At 43.0% G+C, this 24,471-nt stretch overlaps 1 protein-coding gene across 1 annotated transcript; it reads left to right on the top strand.

Moving 5' to 3' along the window:
* The first annotated feature begins 1,027 nt into the window (after positions 1 to 1,027).
* Positions 1,028 to 3,218, top strand: LOC139272781 (probable G-protein coupled receptor 139). The gene is made up of 3 exons (XM_070888891.1): positions 1,028 to 1,045; positions 1,506 to 1,551; positions 2,314 to 3,218. The coding sequence occupies exons 1-3, from the start codon at positions 1,028 to 1,030 to the stop codon at positions 3,216 to 3,218; spliced, it is 969 nt and encodes a 322-aa protein (XP_070744992.1).
* The last annotated feature ends 21,253 nt before the right edge of the window (positions 3,219 to 24,471 follow it).

Genomic DNA, 24,471 nt, shown 5'->3' with positions numbered 1-24,471 from the left:
ATGTTAGATTAGCGTAGGGTCGCAACCAGTAATGTTAGAGTAGGGTCACCAGCAGTAATGTTAGAGTAGGGTCACCAACAGTAATGTTAGAGTAGGTCACCACCAGTAATGTTAGAGTATGGTCATCACCAGTAATGTTAGAGTAGGGTCACCACCAGTAATGTTAGAGTAGGGTCACCACCGGTAATGTTAGAGTAGTGTCACCACCCGTAATGTTAGAGTAGGGTCACCACCAGTAATGTTAGAGTAGTGTCGCCAACAGTAATGGTAGAGTAGGGTCACCACCAGCAATATTAGAGTAGTGTCACCACCCGTAATGTTAGAGTAGGGTCACCACCAGCAATGTTAGAGTAGGGTCGCCACCAGTAATGTTAGAGTGGTGTCTCCAACATTAATGTTAGAGTAGGGTCACCACCAGTAATGTTAGAGTAGGGTAACCACAGTAATAATAGAGTAGGATCACCACCAGTAATGTTGGTGTAGAGTCACCACCAATAATGTTAGAGGCGGGACATCATTAGTAATGTTAGAATAGGGTTACCAACAGTAATGTTCGTGTAGGGTCACCACCGTTAATGTTAGAGTAGGGTCACCACCTGTAATGTTAGTGTGGGGTCACCATCAGTAATGGTAGAGTAGGGTCATCATCAGTAATGTTAGTGTAGTGTCACCAACAGTAATGTTTGAGTAGGGTCACCACCAGTAATGTTAGACTTGGGTCACCGACATTAATGTTAGAGTAGAGTCACCACCGGTAATGTTAGAGTAGGGTCACCAACAATAATCTTCGAGTAGAGTCACCAACAATAATGTTTGAGTAGCGTCTTCACCAATAATGTTAAAGTACAGTCCACACCAGTAATGTTAGAGTAGAGTCACCCGCAGTAATGTTAGAGTACGGTCACCAGCAGTAATGTTAGAGTAGGTTCAATACCATTATTGTTCGAGTAGGGCACCACCAGTAATGTCAAAGTAGGGTCATCACCGGTATTTTTTGGAATAACATCATACCATGTACGTTGTGATCATGGTCATTACTGTACATGTTAGTGTAGGATCTTCATCTTTAATGTTCGAGCCGAGTCATCTTTAGTTGTCATCACTGTACATAACAAATTTAAATTGTGCAATGGATCAGTTAAGTTTTTATGAAATGAATATGTGGATCTAAGAATCTAACACAGAGTCGGGAAATTTTTAAATTCAGAGCGAATCCCCTCTGGGATTGCTTTCCATTCATTGACTTTAATGGATGGTGCTTTATGGACTGAGCTGTACAATTTCCCCATTGGCATCCCGGGAGCATTGAAGCAGACAATCTCGCCTTGTTTGTTCAGTGACTGTAACTAATCTCAATTATTGTGTAACGTGATTTTCTCACAGGGGCGCCAATTGTGCTATAAAGGTCAAGCATTTACGGATCTGAGACACACTCCGGTTGGAGCTGTATATCTGGACAGAATTTTCTAATTATTCCAAAAATGGAACAGCCAACAATTGTAAAGATAAAAAACATTTACTACCCAGTTCTTGCAGCCTTTGGCACTCCCGGTAAGTCAATGTATCATGTTGCCGAACAGCTTTTGATTATCTTAGTGTTAATGATTATGTAACAGATTCCGAGAATGCCCTCATTGCAGAGTCAATTATGCACGGCAAAAAGCCAATTAATATCAACCAATATCCCACCGATGCACTTGGCTGCTGAGGTGCTGTTCTGGTTGGTAGATCGTGGGTGCCGAAGGCTCAGTACGCCCCCGTAAACTGAGGGAGGGAGAGGTTGATTCCAGGCCCTCCAATGTTATATAGATCAATAAAACAACTTGTAACTTGTTGTCTGTTCTAATGATCTCATTTGTACTATCGTTCCCCGTCTACTTTAAGTTGATAATTCCTCCGACTGCAGCTACCTCCACCGATTAGAAGATTGTAAAAGATATTTGGAGCAATAATTGCCGCTCAGGGAGCTGATACCCTCCCCTAGGCTGCAAAGAACCTTCGCGGCTCCACCAGTTTTCAACTAATTGAATTTCTGTCCCAACTGAACTTTTCACGTGAATTATTAGCTTTCCATTTATTTTGGTGCAATTATACTGGCCGACGTCTGACTGGAATCTGCTGGAAGGACTGTGGATTCTCAGTCCTTCTTGCTTCATGTTCTCTTTCTTTTGAAACAAAATGCCTTTTGCATTATCAAAACAGAATCCGTCTGTGTAAACCTAATTAGGGACACATGTTAAGATAGCTCCAGGACAAGGTGTGAGATTTATGTGAGTGTCCCCGTTAACGAACTCTTTTCCCTCTCTCTTACAGCGAACCTACTAACAATGGTGATTCTCTCCAGAGGAAACTGCGGCCTTTCCAAATGTATCTCTGTCTACATGGTGGCCATGGCAACAGCAGACCTACTAGTCATGCTCGTCAATGTATTAATGCATCACATTTTCAGTTACCACTTTCCACATTCCTTCCTGAACGTCACTACCGTTTGTAAGTTAATTGTATTCATGAAATGTACCAACCTGGGTATGTCGGTGTGGTTTACCGTCGCCTTTACAATTGACCGATTTATCGCTATATGTTGTCAGAAGTTCAAAACAAAATATTGCAGAGTGAAAACGGCGGCTGTGGTTGTAACAACGGTCTCTGTCCTGGTTCATTTAGTGAATCTTCCCTTTTGTTTCGCATTTGCACCTGAACAAATAATCAACAATGTGCAATGGGGTTTCCGCCCCAGAGTGGACTTTTTTTCATCGCCTGCAGGTATAGCGTACTTCTGGTTACAAAGCATTTTACGTACATGGATTCCTTTTGTTTTGATATTAATGCTTAATTCTTTCATAGTCAGACGTATTTTAGTGGCCAGCAGAGCCCGCAAGGGCCTCCGGGGTCATGTCAGTGAGAGTCAGAGTGATCCAGAGATGGAGAACCGAAAAAAATCCATCATTTTACTGTTCAGTGTATCGGGCAGTTTTATATCATTGTGGCTGACAGCTATGGTTAGTTTTTTAACTACCAGACTGACAAACCCCGCGCATTACCGAGGTGATTATACAGCTCCTGCTTACATCGCCACAGAAACGGGATATCTGCTGATGTATTTGAGTTCCTGTACAAACACATGTATTTACGCAGCGACCCAAACTAAGTTCAGGGAAGAGCTGAAAAGGGTGATAAAATCTCCTTGGACATTGATTCTCACTTTGTTTAAAAAATGAAAAATAAAATCAAAACTATCTGTCCCAACTAGAATTCAATTACAGTCCGGGTTTTAGTTTAGAAAGGCTTGTTTTCTGCTACTATAAACATTGATTTTTCTGGTGAAAACAAACAGGCAATAGAAAATATTTATTCTGCTTTGTGCCGTGTGTTTGATGGCTACTGCTTTCCCCGGGTGAACATGGTTGATTTCTGCTGAAACATTTCACCTTTCACTCAAGTTTCAGAAAGAACAGTCATGAGCAGAACATGTTGGTGTCAGCGTTAAATAGCTAACAACCTAGTTACTGGAATGTGACGTGTCAGTTTAAATAACAGACAAAGTTAACTTTTCTGTGGAAACAATGTGTTACAATCGGGATTAATTGTAATTGTGTAATTTCCGTGTGAATGCTGCAGGCGTTGGACTCCCCATCAGACTCTGTTCCCGTTGTCTCCTGGACTAAAATAACGGGGTCCTGTCCCCTGATCTGTGTCTAATGATGGAAACCGTCGGAACTTGACTCGTCAATGTGACATGAGATATCTTTGTCTACAGATACTTACTTAAAATGCCAAATGGTTATCGAACTGTTGGAATATTATAAAATAGGTACAGACCATTCGACCTCCAGTCCTTGTAGGTGTTTACCCACCACCCGAGCAAATCGTTTCATTCATTTTACCCGCGCTGCCTTAAAATCCCTTCAAAGTACTTTGTTCTTCTATCTATGCAATTTAATCCAGAATCGTGACATGATTGTAACCTTCGTCAATTCCACAACCTCATAACTCTCCATTTAAAGAGGTTTATCATACCTTCGGTTATAAACCACTTACATTCATTATTTAATTTATGCCCGTTAGTTCTAATCCCTCAATTTACGGAAGCTGTCTGTTTCTACCTCTTCTGTACCGGGCCTTCTTAACTTAAATCACCAAAAAACATCACTCTGGTATCAATACATAATCCACTGAAAATCCAGAATGTGTACTGAAGAAGGTTACTTGAACGTTTTCTCTTAGAAATGCTTGTGTCCTTGATTATATTGAACAATAAGAAGAATGTGTTTAATAGCTTGGCCAGTACCCAAAACATCGGAACAATTCTAATGAAATACCGTGAAACCCCCGTTATTTTGATAGGTCGCCGAAAAGGGCAAGAATGGCTTGTGCTGGATGATGTTAGGATATCGCGGTCTGTGCAGAGGTGACATGTTGTGCATGAAGCTACTAGCATGTGATAAGCATGATGAAGATGCCCTGAGGAACGAGTGCAGGACAAGGCCAGTCATGCTGACAACACCACTGCATGAAATGGTTAATGTGTATCTGGAGAGTAACCTTGTTCGAAAACCAATGGGTCGAGATCTGCACAATAACATTATTTGTAGCTATATCTTGTCAGAAGTTCAAAGCAAAATATTTGCAGAGTGAAAACGGCGGCTGTCAACCTTTATTCTTTGCCTGTTCTTCAGGAAAGTATTCGTCAATGAAAAGTAGCACTGTGCTGTTGGAAAAGAACTGCTGCAATGATCCGCCTCTGGATGAAGTAATAAGAAATGTAGCTGAACACATACCATTACATACTGATTCATAAATTTCAGAGAATTTTAAGCATTTTGCGAAAAAATGGGAAACAACTAGTTCTCCAAAGGAAAACAACTGGGCAAACCTCATCATTTTTATTAGGTATGGATGATCCAGAATCAATGACAGATTAAACATTAACGTTTCACGTGGTAGGACCGCAAATAAATGGATTGAGAGCGACACTATCGGTAAGGTAACATATTAAGAATTATACTTCTGAAACCTATGGGAAAGGTGCGCGTTAACTAAGAAAATATACCATTATTGTTAACGGATAAGGAAATTAAATTCTCCGAATAACACGATGCATTTTAACTTTGATATAATTATTTAATGCAGAATTGTGTCGATGGTTACGTAGAGGAAGTGAGAGAATTGTACAAAAACAGGCAGTTTGTAGTGATTGTTTGGATTTGTAAAGCTCTAAGATACTGGGTTAAGAATTGTAACACGTTTGCATCCCCAACCAACCATCATGATGTTTGGATGTATTTGTTCTGTGATGAGTATGTTTAAGTACTATTGCATATACTGTGTGCTTAACAAACCTGTTCAATAATCTGATTGAAAACATTGCACTAACAATAGCCTTAGTTATATTATTGTGAAAGGGCTTCATTTATTAACAGTAATTGAAAGCCCCTTCTATCCATCACGTTTAAACGTTCCATTTCATCTTGAGATACTCCAAATGCCAAGCTACATTGATGTAGGTTCCTGTGGCGTCCAGGCTCTGCAAATCCGGCTGACATCCAGCTTCTTAGGGAAATGGTAATCAGTTACGGCATGTCCTGTCTAAAGGTCGCATTCTTGTTCAACTGGATTAAGACGACCAGCTACATTGAAGGCACCAGTTAGGCAACAAGGCACAGGTTTTAATTCCATCAGTCAGCGATGCATCTGCACTCAGCTGCAATCACGATGAGTCAATATGCAGTAATCCAATATCAACGGGTAAACTGGAAAGAAATAATGAACAAGTTAACTCTTGCATTGCCCTGTCAATTTAACACCACTCGGTTGAGTTTCCCCGCTCCCGGTTTCTAATTAAACATTTATTGTGTACCCTTGATTTTCTCTATTTCTAATGAATCAGTCATTGTGTGTGACGAAAATCCAACTTTATAGACAAATAGTTACAGTGCTCCTCTGCTCCCTCTTTTAAATAGTTGTTGCATTCTCATCAAATTGCCGTGTCCACTATTTCTATTTAAACTGTTACTGTGTTTCCCTAAATACCCCTGTTCTCTATTCCTAATTAAACTGTTACTGTGTTGCCCTGAATTTTTTTGTTCTCCATTTCCAGAGAAAGATTAACGTTGTTGCCTAAATGCCCATGTTCTCTCTTTCTAATCAAACAGTCCCTCTGCTCCCTTATATTGTCCTTCATTTTATTTAGCCTTTTCACAGATGCTATTTTATCTTCATTTTCCTTTACACTGTTTATAATTCAACAAAAACTTTGTACCTCCACATTTCCCTTTAATTTACTTAACTTAACAGCTCCTTTGAAATGCTACATTACCTTTTATTCTATTGCAAATATGTATGGCTCAGAGACGTGGACCATATAAAGTAGATACCTCGAATCACTGGAGAAATACCAACAACGATGTCTCCGCAAGATCCTGCAAATCCCCTGGGAGATCAGATCCACCAACGTTAGAGCCCTCGATCAGACCAACATCCCCAGCATCGTAGCACTGAGCTCACTCGACCTGCTCCACTGGGCGGGCCACATTGTTTGCATGCCGACGCAAGACTCCCAAAGCAATCGCTCTACTTGGAACTCCTACACAGTAAGCGAGCCCCAGGTTGGCAGAGGAAACGGTTCAAGGACACCCTGACAGCCTCCTTGATAAAATGCAACATCACCACTGACAGTTGGGAGGCTCTGGCCAAAGACCGCCTTAACTGGAGGAACAGCATACGGGAGGGCGCTGAGCACCGAGAGCAGGCAGAAAGCAAGCGCAGACAGCGCAAGCAGTGTACGGCAAACCTGTCCCACCCATACTTTCCTCCAACCACTGTTTGTCCCACCTGTGACAGAGACTGTATTTCCCATATTGGACTGTTCAGTCACCTATGAACTCACTTTTAGAGTGGAAGCAAGTCTTCCTATTTTCGTTTGGACTACCGATGATGATGATGATGATGATTTATTCCTCCGAAATTACTTTTATTCTATGTCTAATTTAACATTTGCTGTGTCCCCCTTATTCATTTCATAATTAAATGGTCACTGTGATCACTTCAAATTCACTTACGGTTTCTCTTCCCTTCCCATTTAGAATGTACAGGATATCAAAGGGATTCTCACCTTATTGTGGCATGTGTTGTATCATATTCAGCGCAGAGAGGAGCTAAGTGATGTCACTGTGATCTATATTTCTCTTTCCTTTGTAGCTGATGATCTTCACGATAAATCTCACCTGTTAGAACCCACAGCAAACTGCAACTCTGTTCAACAATCAGAATCACACATTCAGTGTCCCTTCAGAAAGCGACGCTTAATTTCCTGACCTATCCCAGCAGCGCTACTTTTGGTGCATCAGATGTAGACGGTCTCTACATTAATGCTGATGGGTTGAATTCCAAACATGCACTGTGCCTGCGTCCCCGCCATTCAGGAACTACAAACTGAGCAGTGGGGTGACAGGTGGCATTGTAGGAAGTATAGAATGTATGAAACTGCGGTAGTGACTGGAGAGATTGAAGCTGCTCTCTCTATCTCTACATTTTTTGATGTCTAAACACGTTAAATATAAAGGCTTCTTATTTATTGTGCAGCAGAACTGAAATGTGTGTATTGTTGTTATCTCTGAATTAATGAATGTATATTAGTGCAAACCAGTAAATCGCCTCTTGTTTCTGCTCTTTTATTTCCCATTCATTCACCTATGTAATATTCACCATCTAAGTGTATCTATAAAGATATGTATGTATTGTCTTGCCTCAGCAATCTTCTCTCTGATTCAGTAGAGTGAGGTTTCAAGATTCACTTCAAATATTTGAGCACATAATGTAGGCTGATGCTCCGGTGCTGAGAGAGTGCTAAACTGTTAGAAGTGCTATCCTTCAGATGAGAGATTAAACTGAGGCATTAGCTGTCATCTCAGCTACTTCCCATGGCACTATTTGGAGACGAGCTGGGGAGTTCGCCTGATGAACTAGCAATCGACCAACGCCTTTAGAACAGATTATCTTTTTAATTTATCTCATCACTGTTTGTGAGAACATACTGTGTGCTTATCGATTGCTGAGTTTGCCTAAATTACTGCAGTGAATACACTTCATAATTAATTAATTGCATTTGAGGTGCTGTGGGAGGTTCTGAGGGTGTGAGATTTAAGATATGTCTTTCACTTTTCCTTAGGCCGTGACGAGAGGTATCAGTGTGGATTTTAATCTTCAGTGTTTGGACGTTAGGCATGGCCTAAACTGATTGCAGAAAGTATAATAGGACGGGGAATGTTTCACGTCCCTAATAGAGCAGCCCAAATCTCCTCAGCCCTTGCAATGCTAAGCCACCATGCCTTGGAAACTAGAATCTATTATAGAAAACCAACAAATCCTCTTTAAAGCAACACGCCCCACTTGTAATAATCGGCTGTGTACAACATTCTACCACTTGTTGAGAATGTAATTGGATCTCGCTCTCAGCTATATATCTGAACGGAACTAGCCTCAGTGCGAGTCAAAACAAGTCAAGCTATTTGGTAATTCTCAGCTCTTACTGCGGCATATTCCGCTTTAATATCATAATTGTTTTTTGACCAGTGCAGAACATCATCGATGATGAAAAGAGAAGGACAGATGAGGAGCTAAATTTGGAAATTAGGACCGAAGGCTAACTTTGGGTTCGCAGATTGGAGCTGTAACACAAATGTATTGCTGTTCTGAGGAAGTGACAACGCTAACAAGGCCGAATTTAGTGCCGGTCATTAGTTGCCTCAAGGTGAACATTCTTACTGGTTATTTTTGCAAAACAGTGGCATTTAGACAATCTCAGATTGCAGATAGAATGAACCATGTAGTTTGGGATGGGAATCGCACGTTGGCTTAGCTGGGATTGGGTGACAGGTCCTCTTCCTTGTAGCACACTGGAAACTCAGGTTACATACATTAAATAAAGATTTATTAACTGCAATATGCAACACATGAACTCACAACATCAGGACTATTAGGTCCGTACCATAACCATTACTCCAATATAGCAGGCGTGAGTAGTGGACTGCCGCAATGCTCAGTGCTGGGACCCAAGCTCTTTACATTATACATTAACGATTGTGATGAAGGTATTATCTCAAAGTTTGCAGATGACAGAAAACTGGGTGGCGGTGTGAGCTGAGAGGAGGACGCTAAAAGATTCTGACGGAACTGGACACTAAAAGGCTGCAGGGTGACTTGGACTGGTTAGGTCAAATGCATGGCAGATGCAGTATAATGTCGATAAATGTGAGGTTATCCATTTTGGGGGCAAAAACACGAAGGCAGAATATTATCTGAATGGTGGCAGATTCGGAAAAGGAGAGGTGCAACAAGACGTGGGTGTCCCTGGTTCATCAGTCACTGAAAGTGGGCATGCAGGTACAGCAGGTGGTGAAGAAGGCAAATGGTATGTTGGCCTTCACACCTAGCTGATTTGAGTATAGGAGCAGGGAGGTATTACTGCAATTGTACAGGGCCTTAGTGAGGACTAACCTCGAATACTGTGTTCAGTTTTGGTCTCCGAATCTGAGGAAGGACATTTTTGCTATGAAGAAGTGCAGCGAAGGTTCACCAGAATGATTCCAGGGATGGCCGGACTGTCATATGAGGAGTGACTGGATCAACTGGGCCTTTACTCACTGGAGTTTAGAAGGATGAGATGGGATCTCATAGAAATATTAAAGATTCTGACGGGACTGGACAGGTTAGATGCTGGAAGAATGTTCCCGATGTTGGGGCGGTCCAAAACCAGGGGACATATTCTTAGGATAAGGGATAGGCAATTTAGGACTGAGATGAGGAGAAACTTCTTCACTCAGAGAGTTGTTAACCCATGGAATTTCCTGCCGCAGAGAGTTGTTGATGCCAGTTCATTGGATATATTAAAGAGGGAGTTAGATATGGGCCTTCCGGCTAAGGGGTTCAAGGGGTATTGAGAGAAAGCAGGAAAGGGGTACTGAGGGATTGATCAGCCATGATCTCAATGAATGGCGGTGCAGGCTCGAGGGGCCAATGGCCTACTCCTGCAAATATTGTCTATGTTTTTATGTTATATGTTGTTTATCTGTAAAGCATGCACTTCCATGTTCCGCCACCAGGGAGCTCATCCCTTGAAGTCCCAAGGGATCCTAGCATCCCTTGTGTGCACTGTATATAAGCCGGCCCCTAAGGCCTGTTCCTCACTTTGGACTGTCTTATTAAGGACTGAGGTCACTGTTACTTTAACTTCCTTGTGTGCTGCCTGATCTGTGTTAGGAACACAATAATACAATCTCCAGAATACTGTAAAAACACGGCCTGTCGAGAAGGAGAAAGGTAGAAAGATGTAGAGCTGAGAAAAGCATTGTCTAAATTTAACAACCCCTTTATTGCATCTGTTCAACCATGCAGATAATCGATGAACTCAGAAAAAAATCACTGCCGTTAGCCAGCTCCCAAATATCCCAGTTGCAGTTACAATCTCTACCAATCGCCATCTTCAGCGACACACTCTACCAATCGCAATCTCCTTCTAAAAACTTTACCAATCGCCATCTCCTGCTTCACGCTCTACCAATCTCAATCTTCTGCGGCGCTCTCTAACAGATGATTTTTCCTTCTACAATCTCTACCAATCGCCATCACCTGCTACAATCTTTGTTTGTATTCGTTCATGGGATGTGGGCTTCGCTGGCAGTGCTAAAATTAATTGACCATCCCTGATTGCCCTTGAGAAGGTGTTGATGAACCGATTCTTGAACCGCTGCAGTCCGTTTGTTGAAGGTACTCCCATAGTGCTGCTAGGGAGCGAGTTCCAGGATTTGACCCAGCGACAATGAAGGAATGGTATTACATTTCTAAGTCAGAGTTGTATCTAATTTGGAGGAGAAATTGCAGGTGGTGTTTGCATGTGCCTGCCACACTTTTACTTCGAGTTGGGAGATGTCGCACGTTTTGGAGCTGCTGTCGGTTTGCTCCGGTGCAGATGGTAAACACTGCAGCTACGGTGCACCAGTGGTGGAGGGAGTGATTTTTAAATGTGGTGAATGGAGTGCCATTCAAGCGGGCTGCTTTGTCTTTGGTGTTGTCGAGCATCTTCATTGTTGTTGGACCTGGACTTATCCAGTCAAGTGGAGAGTATTTCATTGCACTCCTGACTTGTGCCTTGTAGATGGTGGAAAGGGTTTGGGGAGTCAGGTGGTAAGACACTCGCCGCAGAATACCCAGCCGCTGACCTGCTCAGTATTTATGTGACTGGTCCAGTTAAGTTTCTGGTCAGTGGTAAACCCTGGAATGGTGGGGGATTCGGTTATGATAATGCTGTTTAATGGTAAGGGTTGGTGGTTATACTATGTCTTGCTGGGGACCGTCATTGCCTCGCACTTGCCTCCCAAGGCTGAATGTTGTCCAGTTCTTGCTGCATTATCTGAGGAGTTGTGAATGGAACTGAATATTGTGCACTCATCAGCGAACATCACCACTTCTGACCTTATGTTGGAGGGAAGGTCATTGATGAAGCAACTGAAGATGGTTGGGTCCAGGACACTGCCCTGAGAAACTCCTGCAGTGATGACCTGGAGTTAATCTCAACCAATCGCCAACCCTTTCTACGATCTCTACCAATCGCCACCCCCTACTACAAATTCCCGCATCCCCAGCAATGAATTTTTATGTTTCCATTGCATAATTCCTCATTATGTTTATCAGCTCACCGAGACAGCCCTTTCGCTGCCTCTTTCAGAGTCCTCCCTTTCCCTGCTTCCCCTGGAGTCCCATCTGTCTCGAACTCCACCATGTTTTCAAACTCGCTGCAATCTCTCTCATTTTGCTGTGGATAGATGATCTCTTATAGGAGCAGTAATCTTATTGGTCAGAAAACAACACCTGGGGCCAGTCTGCACGGCACGAGTGACATTAAAATCTCACATCACACCCGGCCCGCCATCCTGCAGCGTCCACGTTTTACGAGATGATAATTCTTAGATTTGGTTATACAATGCCCTGGACCGTCCACCAGTCCATACATACAGCTTCCTTTCTTTTATCTAGTTCAATGTAGAACTTCACACAGATTTCAATGAAGTTCTTGACCAATTGTGTCCTGTTCTCTTGATACATATTGTGACACCCGACAGTTGCACTCCCAGTATTGTGCCCAACTTCCCATTCTCAGTGTGAGAGTTTAGACATTTAGAACGAACATCAGCGTTGGATCTGATCCTCTCTTTACCCGAGCCACGACCAGCGGGCACCAATGCATACTCGCGATGAAGAAAAAGCGCTCTGTAATTCTCTAAAGCCTGGTCTGCAAGGCGAATTGCATGAGTTCCAACTCCCATTTGTGGTTATGATCAGTTAAGTCAGGACACTGGTAGCACACATCCAAGCGCTGAGAGATCATGTGGCTGGGTTAGAAGGTGCTTTTATCAACTGAGCTGTAAATAATCTATTCCTGCAGAATATCAGGTGCTTACATATAAAATAATTAAAATCATATTTCATTGGCTTGTTAATTGTAAAGCTGTATTCAGTTTAAGGTTTGAATTCTGTGTCATTAACGTTGTCTCATCAACTTCGAGGAGAAAGCTCTTCCAACCGATTGCTGAAATGACTGAGTCATTGTTCAATTGAGGTAACTCATTGCTGATTGCATCCAATCTGGTGGAAGGTCCCTCTGCATTATTGCTGTTGTTCCTCACATGCATTGGGCTTGTACAGCTGACCAAATCTTTGGCTCCGAAAAATAACAGTAGAATTCCATGCCATTTCCCTTGTCTAAGACAAGTCGTTATTCAGAAGATAATGGCCCCGGATTTGCGGAAGAGGGCTTCGCGGGGGGAAATGTCACAGATACGCAGATAAAATGCCCAATGCCTGCTGGTCCATGAGGTGGAGACTCGCGGTTCTGGGCCTCTCAGGTTATCCAGGTGTAGAGTTCCACATATCTCAGGGGCACACGCAGTTCTTAAGTGCCCCTGTGATCACGTGGGCTGGCCCAACGACTGATGGAAGGGAATCTACATTCATACTTATGGGGATTCCTGATGTATGGAAATCCCATAAACATGAGTTGGAATACCCCCAAAAACATGTACACATCAAAAACGTTAAAAAAAGATTTAAAATTAATTAAACACTTAAAACAAATATTGAATTAAAAAACCTTGTTTTATTGTTTTAACTGGGCTAAAATTAAACTTACCTTATTGCACAGGTTTAAAAAAAATTATCGTTGATTGATAAAACAATATTTTTATGTTTTTCATAACATGCCTTATGCCTGCTTTTACCAGGTGTAATAATTTCACGGGCATTCAATGTGGATGCTCTGTTCCCGTGCATGTGTTGATCTGGCAAGTGGTTTCTTGACAGATCGCAAGTTCCTGATTTTCACGCATGTGCTTTGCATGTGAAAAACTTGTATGCGCACATAAGAGGCGCGCAAATTACAGTCTGGGTATAGTATATGAGCAAATTGAAATAAGACATAAGAACATAAGAACATAAGAATTAGGAACAGGAGTAGGCCGTCTAGCCCCTCGAGCCTGCTCCGCCATTCAATAAGATCATGGCTGATCTGGCCGTGGACTCAGCTCCACTTACCCGCCCGCTCCCCGTAACCCTTAATTCCCTTATTGGTTAAAAATCTATCTATCTGCGAATTGAATACATTTAATGAGCTAGCCCCAACTGCTTCCTTGGGCAGAGAATTCCACAGATTCACAATCCTCTGGGAGAAGAAATTCCTTCTGAACTCGGTTTTAAGTTGGCTCCCCCCGTATTTTGAGGCTGTGCCCCCTAGTTCTCGTCTCCCCGACCAGTGGAAACAACCTCTCCGCCTCTATCTTGTCTATCTCTTTCATTATTTGAAATGTTTCTATAAGATCTCCCCTCATCCTTCTGAACTCCAACGAGTAAAGACCCAGTCTACTCAATCTATCATCATAAGGTAACCCCTCATCTCCGGAATCAGCCTAGTAAATCGGCTCTGTACCCCGTCCAAAGCCAATAAATCCTTCCTTAAGTAAGGTGACCAAAACTGCACGCAGTACTCCAGGTGTGGCCTTACAAATATCCTATACAGTTGCAGCAGGAGCTCCCTGCTTTTGTACTCCATCCCTCTCGCAATGAAGGCAAACATTCCATTCGCCTTCCTGATTACCTGTTGCACCTGCAAACTAACTTTTTGGGATTCATGCACAAGGACACCCAGGTTCCTCTGCACCTCAGCATGTTGCAATTTCTCCCCATTCAAATAATATTCCCTTTTACTGTTTTTTTCCCAAGGTGGATGACCTCATACTTTCCGACATTGTATTCCATCTGCCAAACCTTATCCCATACGCTTAACCTATCTAAATGTCTTTGCAGCCTCTCTGTGTCCTCTACACAACCCGCTTTCCCACTAATCTTAGTTTCATCTGCAAATTCTGCTACGCTACACTCTGTCCCCTCTTCCGGGTCATCTATGTATATTGTAAACAGTTGTGTTCCCAGCACCGATCCCTGTGGCACACCACTAACCACCGATTTCCAACCGGAAAAGGACACTTTTATCCAGACTCTCTGCTTTGTGTTCGCCAGCCAATTCTCTATCCATGCTAGTACATTTCCTCTGACTCCGTGTACCTCTATCTTCTGCAGTAACCTTTTGTGTGGCACCTTATCGAATGCCTTTTGGAAATCTAAAGGCAGCACATCCATCGGTACACCTCTATCCACCATGTTATTTATATCCTCAAAGAATTCCAGTAAATTAGTTAAACATGATTTCCCCTTCATGAATCCATGCTGCGTCTGCTTGATTGCACTATTCCTATCTAGATATCCCGCTATTTCTTCCTTAATGATAGTTTCAAGCATTTTCCCCACTACAGATGTTAAACTAACCGGCCTATAGTTACCTACCTTTTGTCTGCCTCCTTTTTTAAACAGAGGCGTTACATTAGCTGCCTTCCAATCCGCTGGTACCACCCCAGAGTCCAGAGAATGTTGGTAATTATAACGAATGCATCTGCTATAACTTCCACCATCTCTTTTAATACCCTGGGATGCATTTCATCAGGACCAGGGGACTTGAATACCTTGAGTCTCATTAGCCTGCCCAGCACTACCCCCTAGTGATAGTGATTGTCTCAAGGCCATCCCTTCCCACATTCCTGTGACCAGCAATTTTTGGCAAGGTTTTTGTGTATTCCACTGTGAAGGCAGAAGCAAAATAATTCTTTAAAGTCTCAGCCATTTCCACATTTCACATTATTAAATCCCCCTTCTCATCTTCTAAGGGACCAACATTTACTTTAGTCACTCTTTTCCGTTTTATATATATATGTAAAAGCTTGTACTATCTGTTTTTATGTTTTGCGCAAGTTTACCTTCGTAATCTATCTTTCCTTTCTTTATTGCTTTTTTAGTCATTCTTTGCTGTTGTGTAAAATTTTCCCAATCTTCTAGTATCCCACTAACCTTGGCCACCTTATACGCATTGGTCTTTGATTTGATACTCTCCTTTATTTCCTTGGTTATCCACGGCTGGTTATCCCTTCTCTTACCACCTTTCTTTTTCACTGGAATATATTTTTGTTGCGCACTATGAAAGAGCTCCTTAAATGTCCTCCACTGTTCCTCAATTGTGCCACCATTTAGTCTGTGTTTCCAGTCTACTTTAGCCAACTCTGCCCTCATCCCACTGTAGTCCCCTTTGTTTAAGCATAGTATGCTCGTTTCTGATACAACTTCCTCACCCTCAATCTGTATTACAAATTCAACCGTACTGTGATCACTCATTCTGATAGGATCTTTTACTCGGAGATCGTTTATTTTTCCTGTCTTATTACACAGGACCAGATCTAAGATAGCTTGCTCCCTTGTAGGTTCTGTAACATACTGTTCTAAGAAACAATCCTGTATGCATTCTATGAATTCCTCCTCCAGGCTACCCCGTGCGATTTGAGTTGACCAAACGATATGTAGGTTAAAATCCCCCATGACTACTGCCGTTCCTTTTTCACATGCCTCCATTATTCCCTTGATTATTGCCCGCCCCACCGCAAAGTTATTATTTGGACGCCTATAAACTATGCCCACCAGTGACCTTTTCCCCTTACTATTTCTAATCTCCACCCACAATGATTCAACATTTTGCAGTGATATCATCCTTTATTAACAGAGCGACCCCACCTCCTTTTCCTTCTTGTCTATCTTTCCGAATCGTCAAAAAGCCCTGTATGTTTAATTCCCAGTCTTGGCCAAACTGCAACCATGTTTCTGTAATGGCCACCAAATCATACCCATTTGTAATGATTTGTGCCGTCAACTCATTTACTTTATTTCGAATGCTGCGTGCGTTTAGGTAGAGTGTTTTAATCCTAGTTTTTAAACCATGATTTTTAGTTTTGACCCCTTCTGCAGCCCCTTTATATTCAGTGGCCCTTTTTGTTTTTTGCCTTGGGTTTCTCTGCCCTTCACTTTTGCTCATCTCCTTTCTGCCTTTTGCTTTTGTCTCCTTTTTGTTTCCCTCTGTCTCCCTGCATTGGTTTCCATCCCCCTGCCATATCAGTTTAACTCCTCCACAACAGCACTAGCAAACACTCCCCCTTGGACATTGGTTCCGGTCCTGCCCAGGTGCAGACCGTCCAGTTTGTACTGGTCCCACCTCCCCCATAACCGGTTCCAATGGCCCAGGAATTTGAATCCCTCCCTGCTGCACCACTGCTCAAGCCACGTATTCATCTGCGCTATCCTGCGATTCCTACTCTGACTAGCACGTGGCACTGGTAGCAATACTGAGATTACTACTTTTGAGGTCCTACTTTTTAATTTAGCTCCTAGCTCCTTAAATTCGTCTCATAGGACCTCATTCCTTTTTTTACCTATGTCGTTGGTACCAATGTGCACCACGACAACTGGCTGTTCTCCCTCCCTTTTTAGAATGTCCTGCACCCGCTCCGAGACATCCTTGACCCTTGCACCAGGGAGGCAACATACCATCGTGGAGTCTCGGTTGCAGCCGCAGAAACGTCTATCTATTCCCCTTACAATCGAGTCCCCTAACACTATCGCTCTCCCACTCTTTTTCCTGCTCTCCTGTGCAGCAGAGCCAGCCATGGTGCCATGAACTTGGCTGCTGCTGCCCTCCCCTAATGAGTCATCCCTCTCAACAGTCCCCCTGCACAACCTTCCTTGCACTACTCTTCCTGCTGGTCTTCCATTCCCTTGCAGGCTGTGGACCCTTCACCGGTGGTAAGATCAGCTCGCTACAAGTGCTACTCACGTCATTCTCAGCATCGTGGATGCTCCAGAGTGAATCCACCCTCAGCTCCAATTCCGCAACGCGGACCGTCAAGAGCTGGAGGCGGACACACATTCCGCACACGTAATCGTCATGGACAATGGAAGTGTCCCTGAGTTCCCACATGGTACAGGAGGAGCATATCACGTGACCGCGCTCTCCTGCCATGACTTAACCCTTAGATACACTTAAATTGGCAACAACAATGTTAACAAGTTAATTACTGTTATAGGAGAGAAAAAAGAAAATCTACTCACCAATCCAGCCAATCACTTACCCCCTTGGCTGTGACGTCACCTTTCTATTTCTTTCAACTTCTTTTTTGCCTTCTCCCTGTAGCTGCACAAGTACGCCTTTTATAGGCCTCACCAACGGAACTCCTCGACGCTGCTGCCGACTGCCGCCGACGCTGGGCCCCGGACTCCCTGCTGTGCCTTTTATAGGCCTCACCAACGGACCTCCTCGACGCTACTCCCAACTGCTGCCGACGCTGGGCCCCGGACTCCCTGCTGTGCCTTTTATCGGCCTCACCAACGGACCTCCTCGACGCTGCTCCCGATTGCCGCCGACATGTGGTAAGTGCATCAGACTTAGTTGGAAAAGATGACTGTGGACATCTGTTCCCCCAAATGTCTCACCACTGGTGCTTTGCCCGTCTGTTGTAAGCTAATTTGTAGAGACTGATTGCTATGATTGGTGAACAACCCAATTATGGTTGTATCTTGCGACGACCAGCATTGCAGAAGGTGAAACAGATGTAACTTAGTCTTTTTTATCTTGCAATTTCTATGCTCCAGTGTAATCACTGTGAATGACAGATCCACTGTAAAATCCATTGTTCTACCAGAACTGAACTGCTCTGTGTTGCCGATCTGAGCCATATATTGTCACGGGTAAAGGAAGCTCTATCAGCAGAACTGAGCTAAATTCGATGACCAGTAATGTGGTGCAGTAACTCAGTTATAGAATGCGTCTGCACTTTCAATCTGTTACTAGAAATGTTAACGCTTTGTTACCAGAACTGAACCTAAATATTACTGGAAGTAGCCACACTTTGTTACCGAACTGAACCGCACTCAGTTATAAAGATCACACTTCTGTGAAATAAATGAGAAATGAGACAAACTCTCTTCCCAAAACTGAACCAAACTTTTACTGAAAGTAGCCAGATTTGGTTACCTGTACTGAACAGCACTCAGTTACAGAGGTTGCACTTTGGTGAAATAAATGTCGTCTGTTCCAAATACATGCCTTGCCTGTGTTAATATTGGAAATACACAATTAAGACGCATTTGGATCCGTATAGTTCCTTGGACGACTTGACTTCCGACTTATTTCAGCGAGCAGCAGGCCACTGGTAAGAGATTATTTCAGAATAATTATCTTCTCTACAGAACCGAGAATACAAATGATTCTAAACCACTATGTGTACACGGACCAGGAAGTCCACGAATAATGGGTTTGGGATTACTTTATTGAATCATGTTCTTGGCTCACGGGGCAGGATTTTGCAACATGCGACCGAAGTAATCTGTTAAAGAGCCAGAGCTAACATTTCTGATCTATGTAACGGAATAAACAGCGAGCTATTCGAAATTGAGAGAGGAGGTACACTCATCAAAATGCACGCACTGATTGTGGCCAAACTTATAATTTATAACTCCATAGTTTGAAGGAGGCAGGGGTTGAGTGAGAGATATAAACATTACCACATTATTCAGGATATGAGTCCAGTGATTTAGTATTTGGAGTGCAATATGCAGTGTGGGAGAAGAGTGTGCCTCCTGGAGCCTGAGTGCCACAATAAGGGAAGGATGTGAATAGCAGATACAACAGTCAGGTGGATTGTGAGGGAACTGACTCCACAGGATGTCCTAGTTAGCTGGGAGTAGCTGCTACAGTTCTGCTGGAAGATTTATTAATCATAGATTCTCCTGGCAACCCAGAGTTAGAAATCTCCTCGTGTTATTATCTCAAGCAGGCACTTTCCAAAGTTCTACCGCTGGTCAGTTTTAGCCCAGTTCCTGTTCAGTGACGCACTGTCAGAGGAACATCTCATAGAGTTATGTCTGCAACAACGAAAGGAAAGTTTCCGTATTAATAAAGGAAATTCAAGAATTAATTTTAACAACACTGGAATGTCTGTTGAATTAATTGTCGCGAGACAGACATGCATATATACAAGGTAAATACATGGCCAATAAAAGGCAAGTGTTGAATGTAGATATAAAAAATAAGATATATAGACTTTTATAATCAGAGAGAGAACAGGAAGACAGGGGATAGTGACCTTTTTTTCAAACACAACCTGTTGGACATAGTCACGGTTTGCCACTAGTTCCTTTTTCTCCTTCCACGATAGGGTAGTTTTGGTGCTGAAAAAGGAGGCAGAAATTCAGCACAATCCAGGATACCATGTGTGGATGAACAGTTTCCTCGTCTCCTCAGTCACAATTTAGCTTTATTTAACATCTGGCAAACTGTACCTGCAGAAATCGTCATCCATGATTAAATGCCTACACCTCTACTGATTATTATCTCCATCAAACTCTCTCCCTCTCTCGCTCTCTCTCTCTCTCTCTCTCTCTCCCTCTCTCTGTCTCATGCTCGCTGTATCTCTCTTCTCTCTATCTCCAATTCGCTCTCTCTATTTTTTCCCTCTTGCTCGCTTGGTCTCCTCGCTTTCTTTTTCTGTATCTCATTCTTCTCTCTCTATCTACTTCGTTATATCTCGTTCCCCATTTCGCCTATTTTTCTCTGTAAGCCCCTCACTCTGTTTCTGTCTTGCCTTTTCTCTGTTTGTTCCCTATCATCTCGCTTTCTGCTTGTTGATGACTTTGTCTCTTTCTGACATTACCTATCTTCCCTTATCAGTTCGTGCTTCTCTCCTCATATCTGACTCTTTCCATCTCCCTAGACCTATCCGCTTATCTCTCTCTCTCCCGCTGTTTTCATTGCTCTGCAACTTCCGCTGTCGGAGAAATATTTACCTTGAGTAGCACTTTGAAATGAACATCGAAGCAAGCATGAATCCAATGAGCATAATCAGAGCCAGAAGGTAACTGTCTCCATTTAACCAGTTCCATGTTATCGATAAGCACCATTAGACAGAAGAGAAGTAACACATTCAGCAGGCCGTTCATACAGGTAGAGTAATACTCTCACGTTGCATTCTTTATAATTTACATTTCGGTTAGATATACTGTACCTAATCTGGTTGTCTGTGATGGGGCTGTATAGAGGGAGTTTTACTGTGTATCTAACCCGATTTGTACCTGATCTGGAAGTGTATGCTGGCAGCAGCAGGTCGGGGCGATAAAAGAAGCGACGAGCAGCGGCCTGGAGCAACGTGGCGGCCCTGGAGCAACATGGCTGCATTCCATTGCAACATACAGCGCAAGCTCGTGCAGGAGGGCGACATCAGAGAAGAGGGCGACTGGATTAGACGTTATCAAGGTCCAGGTCGATGATTGGAGTGAGAGCGGGAGCGGCGAGATAGGGGTGAATGTGTGGCAAGATATTATGGAGCTACGTCAACAGGCGCAAGAGAGGCGTCAGTTTGGTGCCAGAAGAGGCGAGGACCCTGGGGCAGCATGGGGCAGCCCACACTGCGAGAAATGTGTACAAAGTCCGTGCAGCAGAAATGATCTCCAGCCATCTTGGTCAATCCTTGCCACTGGACCAAGACCTAGCTCTGTCAAGCTGTGTGGTGGCTGGTGTCCAGTTCGGATGCCGTTTGGGACCTGGAATAGGTCCTTCATTGAAACATCTGCGAACTTATCCCGTTTTGGCGAGGAAGAAAGTCATCCTCGATATGAGGAACCGCCTATGATGATGATGATGAATTCACATTTATGATAAGAAGTTATCATGGTCCGTGGCAGGTCAGGTTGAGATTCCTTTAATAAAATCAAGCGCTGGCCCTTGTTGCAAGTCAAAGCCTTTTCGTTCTTGAGCATCTGAGAAGAAGAAAAGGAAAACAGACCGAGTGAAGCGGACATCCAAAACATTGATTTCCAATCTTAGTTTGCAAGATTGTAATTGACCGTAGAATTGGGACAACCTCATTATCTCTCAGAAATACATTACGTTCTTAACGTCCACCATCTCATTCTGTGCCCAGAGAAAATGCTGGCATCTTATCTACGAAAGGAAGGCTAAGAGCTGAAAATTTCTAGCTACATCGACCACAAATTACCATCAGGTTAGGTACAATAGGTGCTTGACATTCAGTAGACCTCCCAGTACAATATCCCATTAAATACGCTTAAGGCAGGTACAACACGGGTTAGATACAAACTAAAGTTCCCTCTACACTCTCCTATCAAAAACAGATAGGGCACGTACTGCACATGTTAGATATAAAATAAAGTTCCCTCTGCACTGATCCATTGAATATTTCCAGGCCAGATACGGCACAGATCAGATACAGCCCAGACCTCACGCTGCAATATCCCATCAAACACTGGCATCAACTACCATCAGGTTAGATCCAGTAAGAATTAGATAACGCATGCGTCAGATACAGAGTTAAGCTCCAGCTACACTGACCATCAAACATTCCCAGGGAAGGTACATCATGGGTTAACTAAAGAGAAAGGCCCATTCTGTACTGTACCATCAAACATTCACAGGGCGTGTACAGTATGCGTCAGATACAGAGTGAAACGCCCTCCACAATTCACAATCAAATAGTCACATCAATTATTAGATGTTAAGTACAGTATGGGTTAGATAAAATATGCGTCAGATATAGAGTAAAGCTCCATTATAATGTCCCATTAAGGACTCTTACGTTAGGTAAACCACAGGTTAGATGCAGATTTCAGCTTTCGGTACACTGTCCCTGTCCCATATAAACTCCCTGAGTAGGTACAGAGTAGGTTAGATATAGAGTAAAACGGTTTGTACAATGTTCCATCAAACGGTCCTAGGTTTGGTGCAATGCACTTTTGGTGTACAGTAAATGTCCCTTTGCGTTTTCTCCTCAAACACTCACGGGGCAGGTACTGATCGGGATCTTGAACAATTCTCTATCTGCGCAGTCCAAGCAAATATATAGACGCTGAACACTGGCAAATATTCATTGATTAGACTCAGGTTAATAAAAGCGTGCCATACCACCCAGATCTCCGAAATGTGGGCCAAGTCCTCTCTCATTACATCGGCGAGGCTTTCGCTTGGTGTGTTGGAAATGATGAAACTTGTCAGCAATGAGAGTGGTGCCAGGTATGCCAAGGAGCTGTACAACATACGCTTGATCCAGGCTCTCCTGTTCTTAGATGCCTGTTCACTGAAATGAAAGCGAGAATCATCATTTTAAGTAAATGGTGGAAAACAGCTTCCAAAATTCCACCAATCACTGAAATAGTGAAAACTTAGCACCGCATGACACCAGAAATCAACAACAGTGATCTGAAACTACAGCATTTCTTAATATATGAGTTCTGCTCTCAGTCCCAAAGATTAACCTCAAATAGCCTCCCTGGCCGTAATTTTACCATTAGGCGTGGTGTTCATTGATGGTGTTCAATGGGTGATATCCATTATCGGCCCCGTTCGATTTTCCTTGCTATTGGGAGTAATTCTGACCATGTGATAGTGTAAAATGGATAATAGCGAATCGATAGCTGGTTTTCTATCTCTCCTGATTAAGTTCAATGGAAAGGAAAATCTCGTGAGGTGTATCGCGACATGTCAAACTGATATAATCTGTGTTACACTATTGCCTAAAGTTAAAATGGTTCCCATTCTGATGCGCCCCTTTCTCCCAATATATGGTGTTCACTGTTTCCAGGTTGCTCTCGTACTCTCAATGCGGTTATTCAACACACTCAAATTGCCCGAATAAACCAAGTAATGCCTATTTCCTTGTTGAATTGAAACATTCCGATCTTACTTGCCCGATCTCATCTAAAATGTGTTCTCCACTTTGCTCACGCACATTATTCATGTCTATTGTTTGATTGATAAATTCTCCCAATATGAGTAAGCTTTTGTTCTTATATTATCTCATTGACCTGGCTGCGGTTCTTCACTCTATCACACAATTCTAGTGTTCTGTTATGTAAATGGAGAATTATACCATGCCCCCCCCCCAAGTCCGTAAAGCTGTACATCTGAATCCTGTCTCATTGCATCGTTCGTGATATCACTATTTTCCAGCGCTGTAACTGATCCCATCATTAATACTGCTACTCCAGCACCATTTACTGCCTCTTTCATTCATGAAAACAGCAACAACGTGATTTAATAAAACGCCTTTACAAAGTCAAATGTCCCAAGGCGCTTCACAGGAGAGTAATCAGATACAAATTCATACCGAGCCAAAAAAGGTGGAAAGCTTTGTAAAAGAGGTAGGTTTTTAGATTTGTGTTGTAGGAAGAGAGATGCGAAGAGGCGGAAAGGTTTGGGAAGGGAATTCCAGCGTTTAGGGCCTAGGCAGCTGCAGGCACCGCTGCCAATGGTGGGATGAAGGAAGTGAAGCATGGTGAAGAGGGAAGATTTGGAGGAATGCAGAGTTTTCGGAGGGATGTGAGGCTGGAGAATGTTACAGATAAGGATTAGCGAGGCGATGGACTGATTGTAACAGGTGGATGAGAATTTTGAAATCGCAATTTTGCTGGATAAGTGTAAAATATAGTGAAGTGCTCACAGGGGTGTTGGGTGAACGCGAATTGATGCAGTTTAGGATAGGCAAAATAGTATGCGATTAACTGGTGATTATGGAGCGTGAAAGAAGGGATGCCGGCCAGGAGAGCATTGGAATAGCCGAGTCCATTCTGGAGGTAACAAAAGCTTAGATGAGGGTTTCAGCAGTATATTGGCAGAGGCAAGGTCGAAACCTTGATAATTGGACTATAAATAGCCATCAGAGGCTTACGCCTCCGATCCACAAAACAATTCCGAAAATAACACATGGCATCCAGGCTGCAAATAGTTGCAGTCTCAGACCTCCAGGCGGATGGCAGTATTTTGGCCTATGGAATTCAGGCAGTTCGGATGTATCTCTGGGATCACATGGGCCTGGTCCTCCAATGGCAAAGGAGAATTCCATTGGAATAACTTACAAAAGGCATCACGCGATGATATGCATGGAGTCCCCAAATTATAAAACAATTTACAGAATTTTAACAATTATTGATGTGCTGAATTGCAATATTAGTCATAACTTCATTCACAGCCCCATCTTCAATAAA

This window comes from Pristiophorus japonicus, chromosome 9 (assembly GCF_044704955.1).
Source record: "Pristiophorus japonicus isolate sPriJap1 chromosome 9, sPriJap1.hap1, whole genome shotgun sequence".
Taxonomy (NCBI): Eukaryota; Metazoa; Chordata; class Chondrichthyes; family Pristiophoridae; genus Pristiophorus; species Pristiophorus japonicus.
The sequence above is the reverse complement of the archived record's forward strand: the minus strand, read 5'-3'. Positions and strand labels throughout refer to the sequence as shown.

Bases quoted from the DNA above. Each gene is read 5' to 3' on its own strand.
- LOC139272781 (XM_070888891.1), top strand. The intron at 1,552-2,313 runs GTAAGTCAATGT...TCTCTCTTACAG, and splicing joins TGCAGCCTTTGGCACTCCCG to CGAACCTACTAACAATGGTG.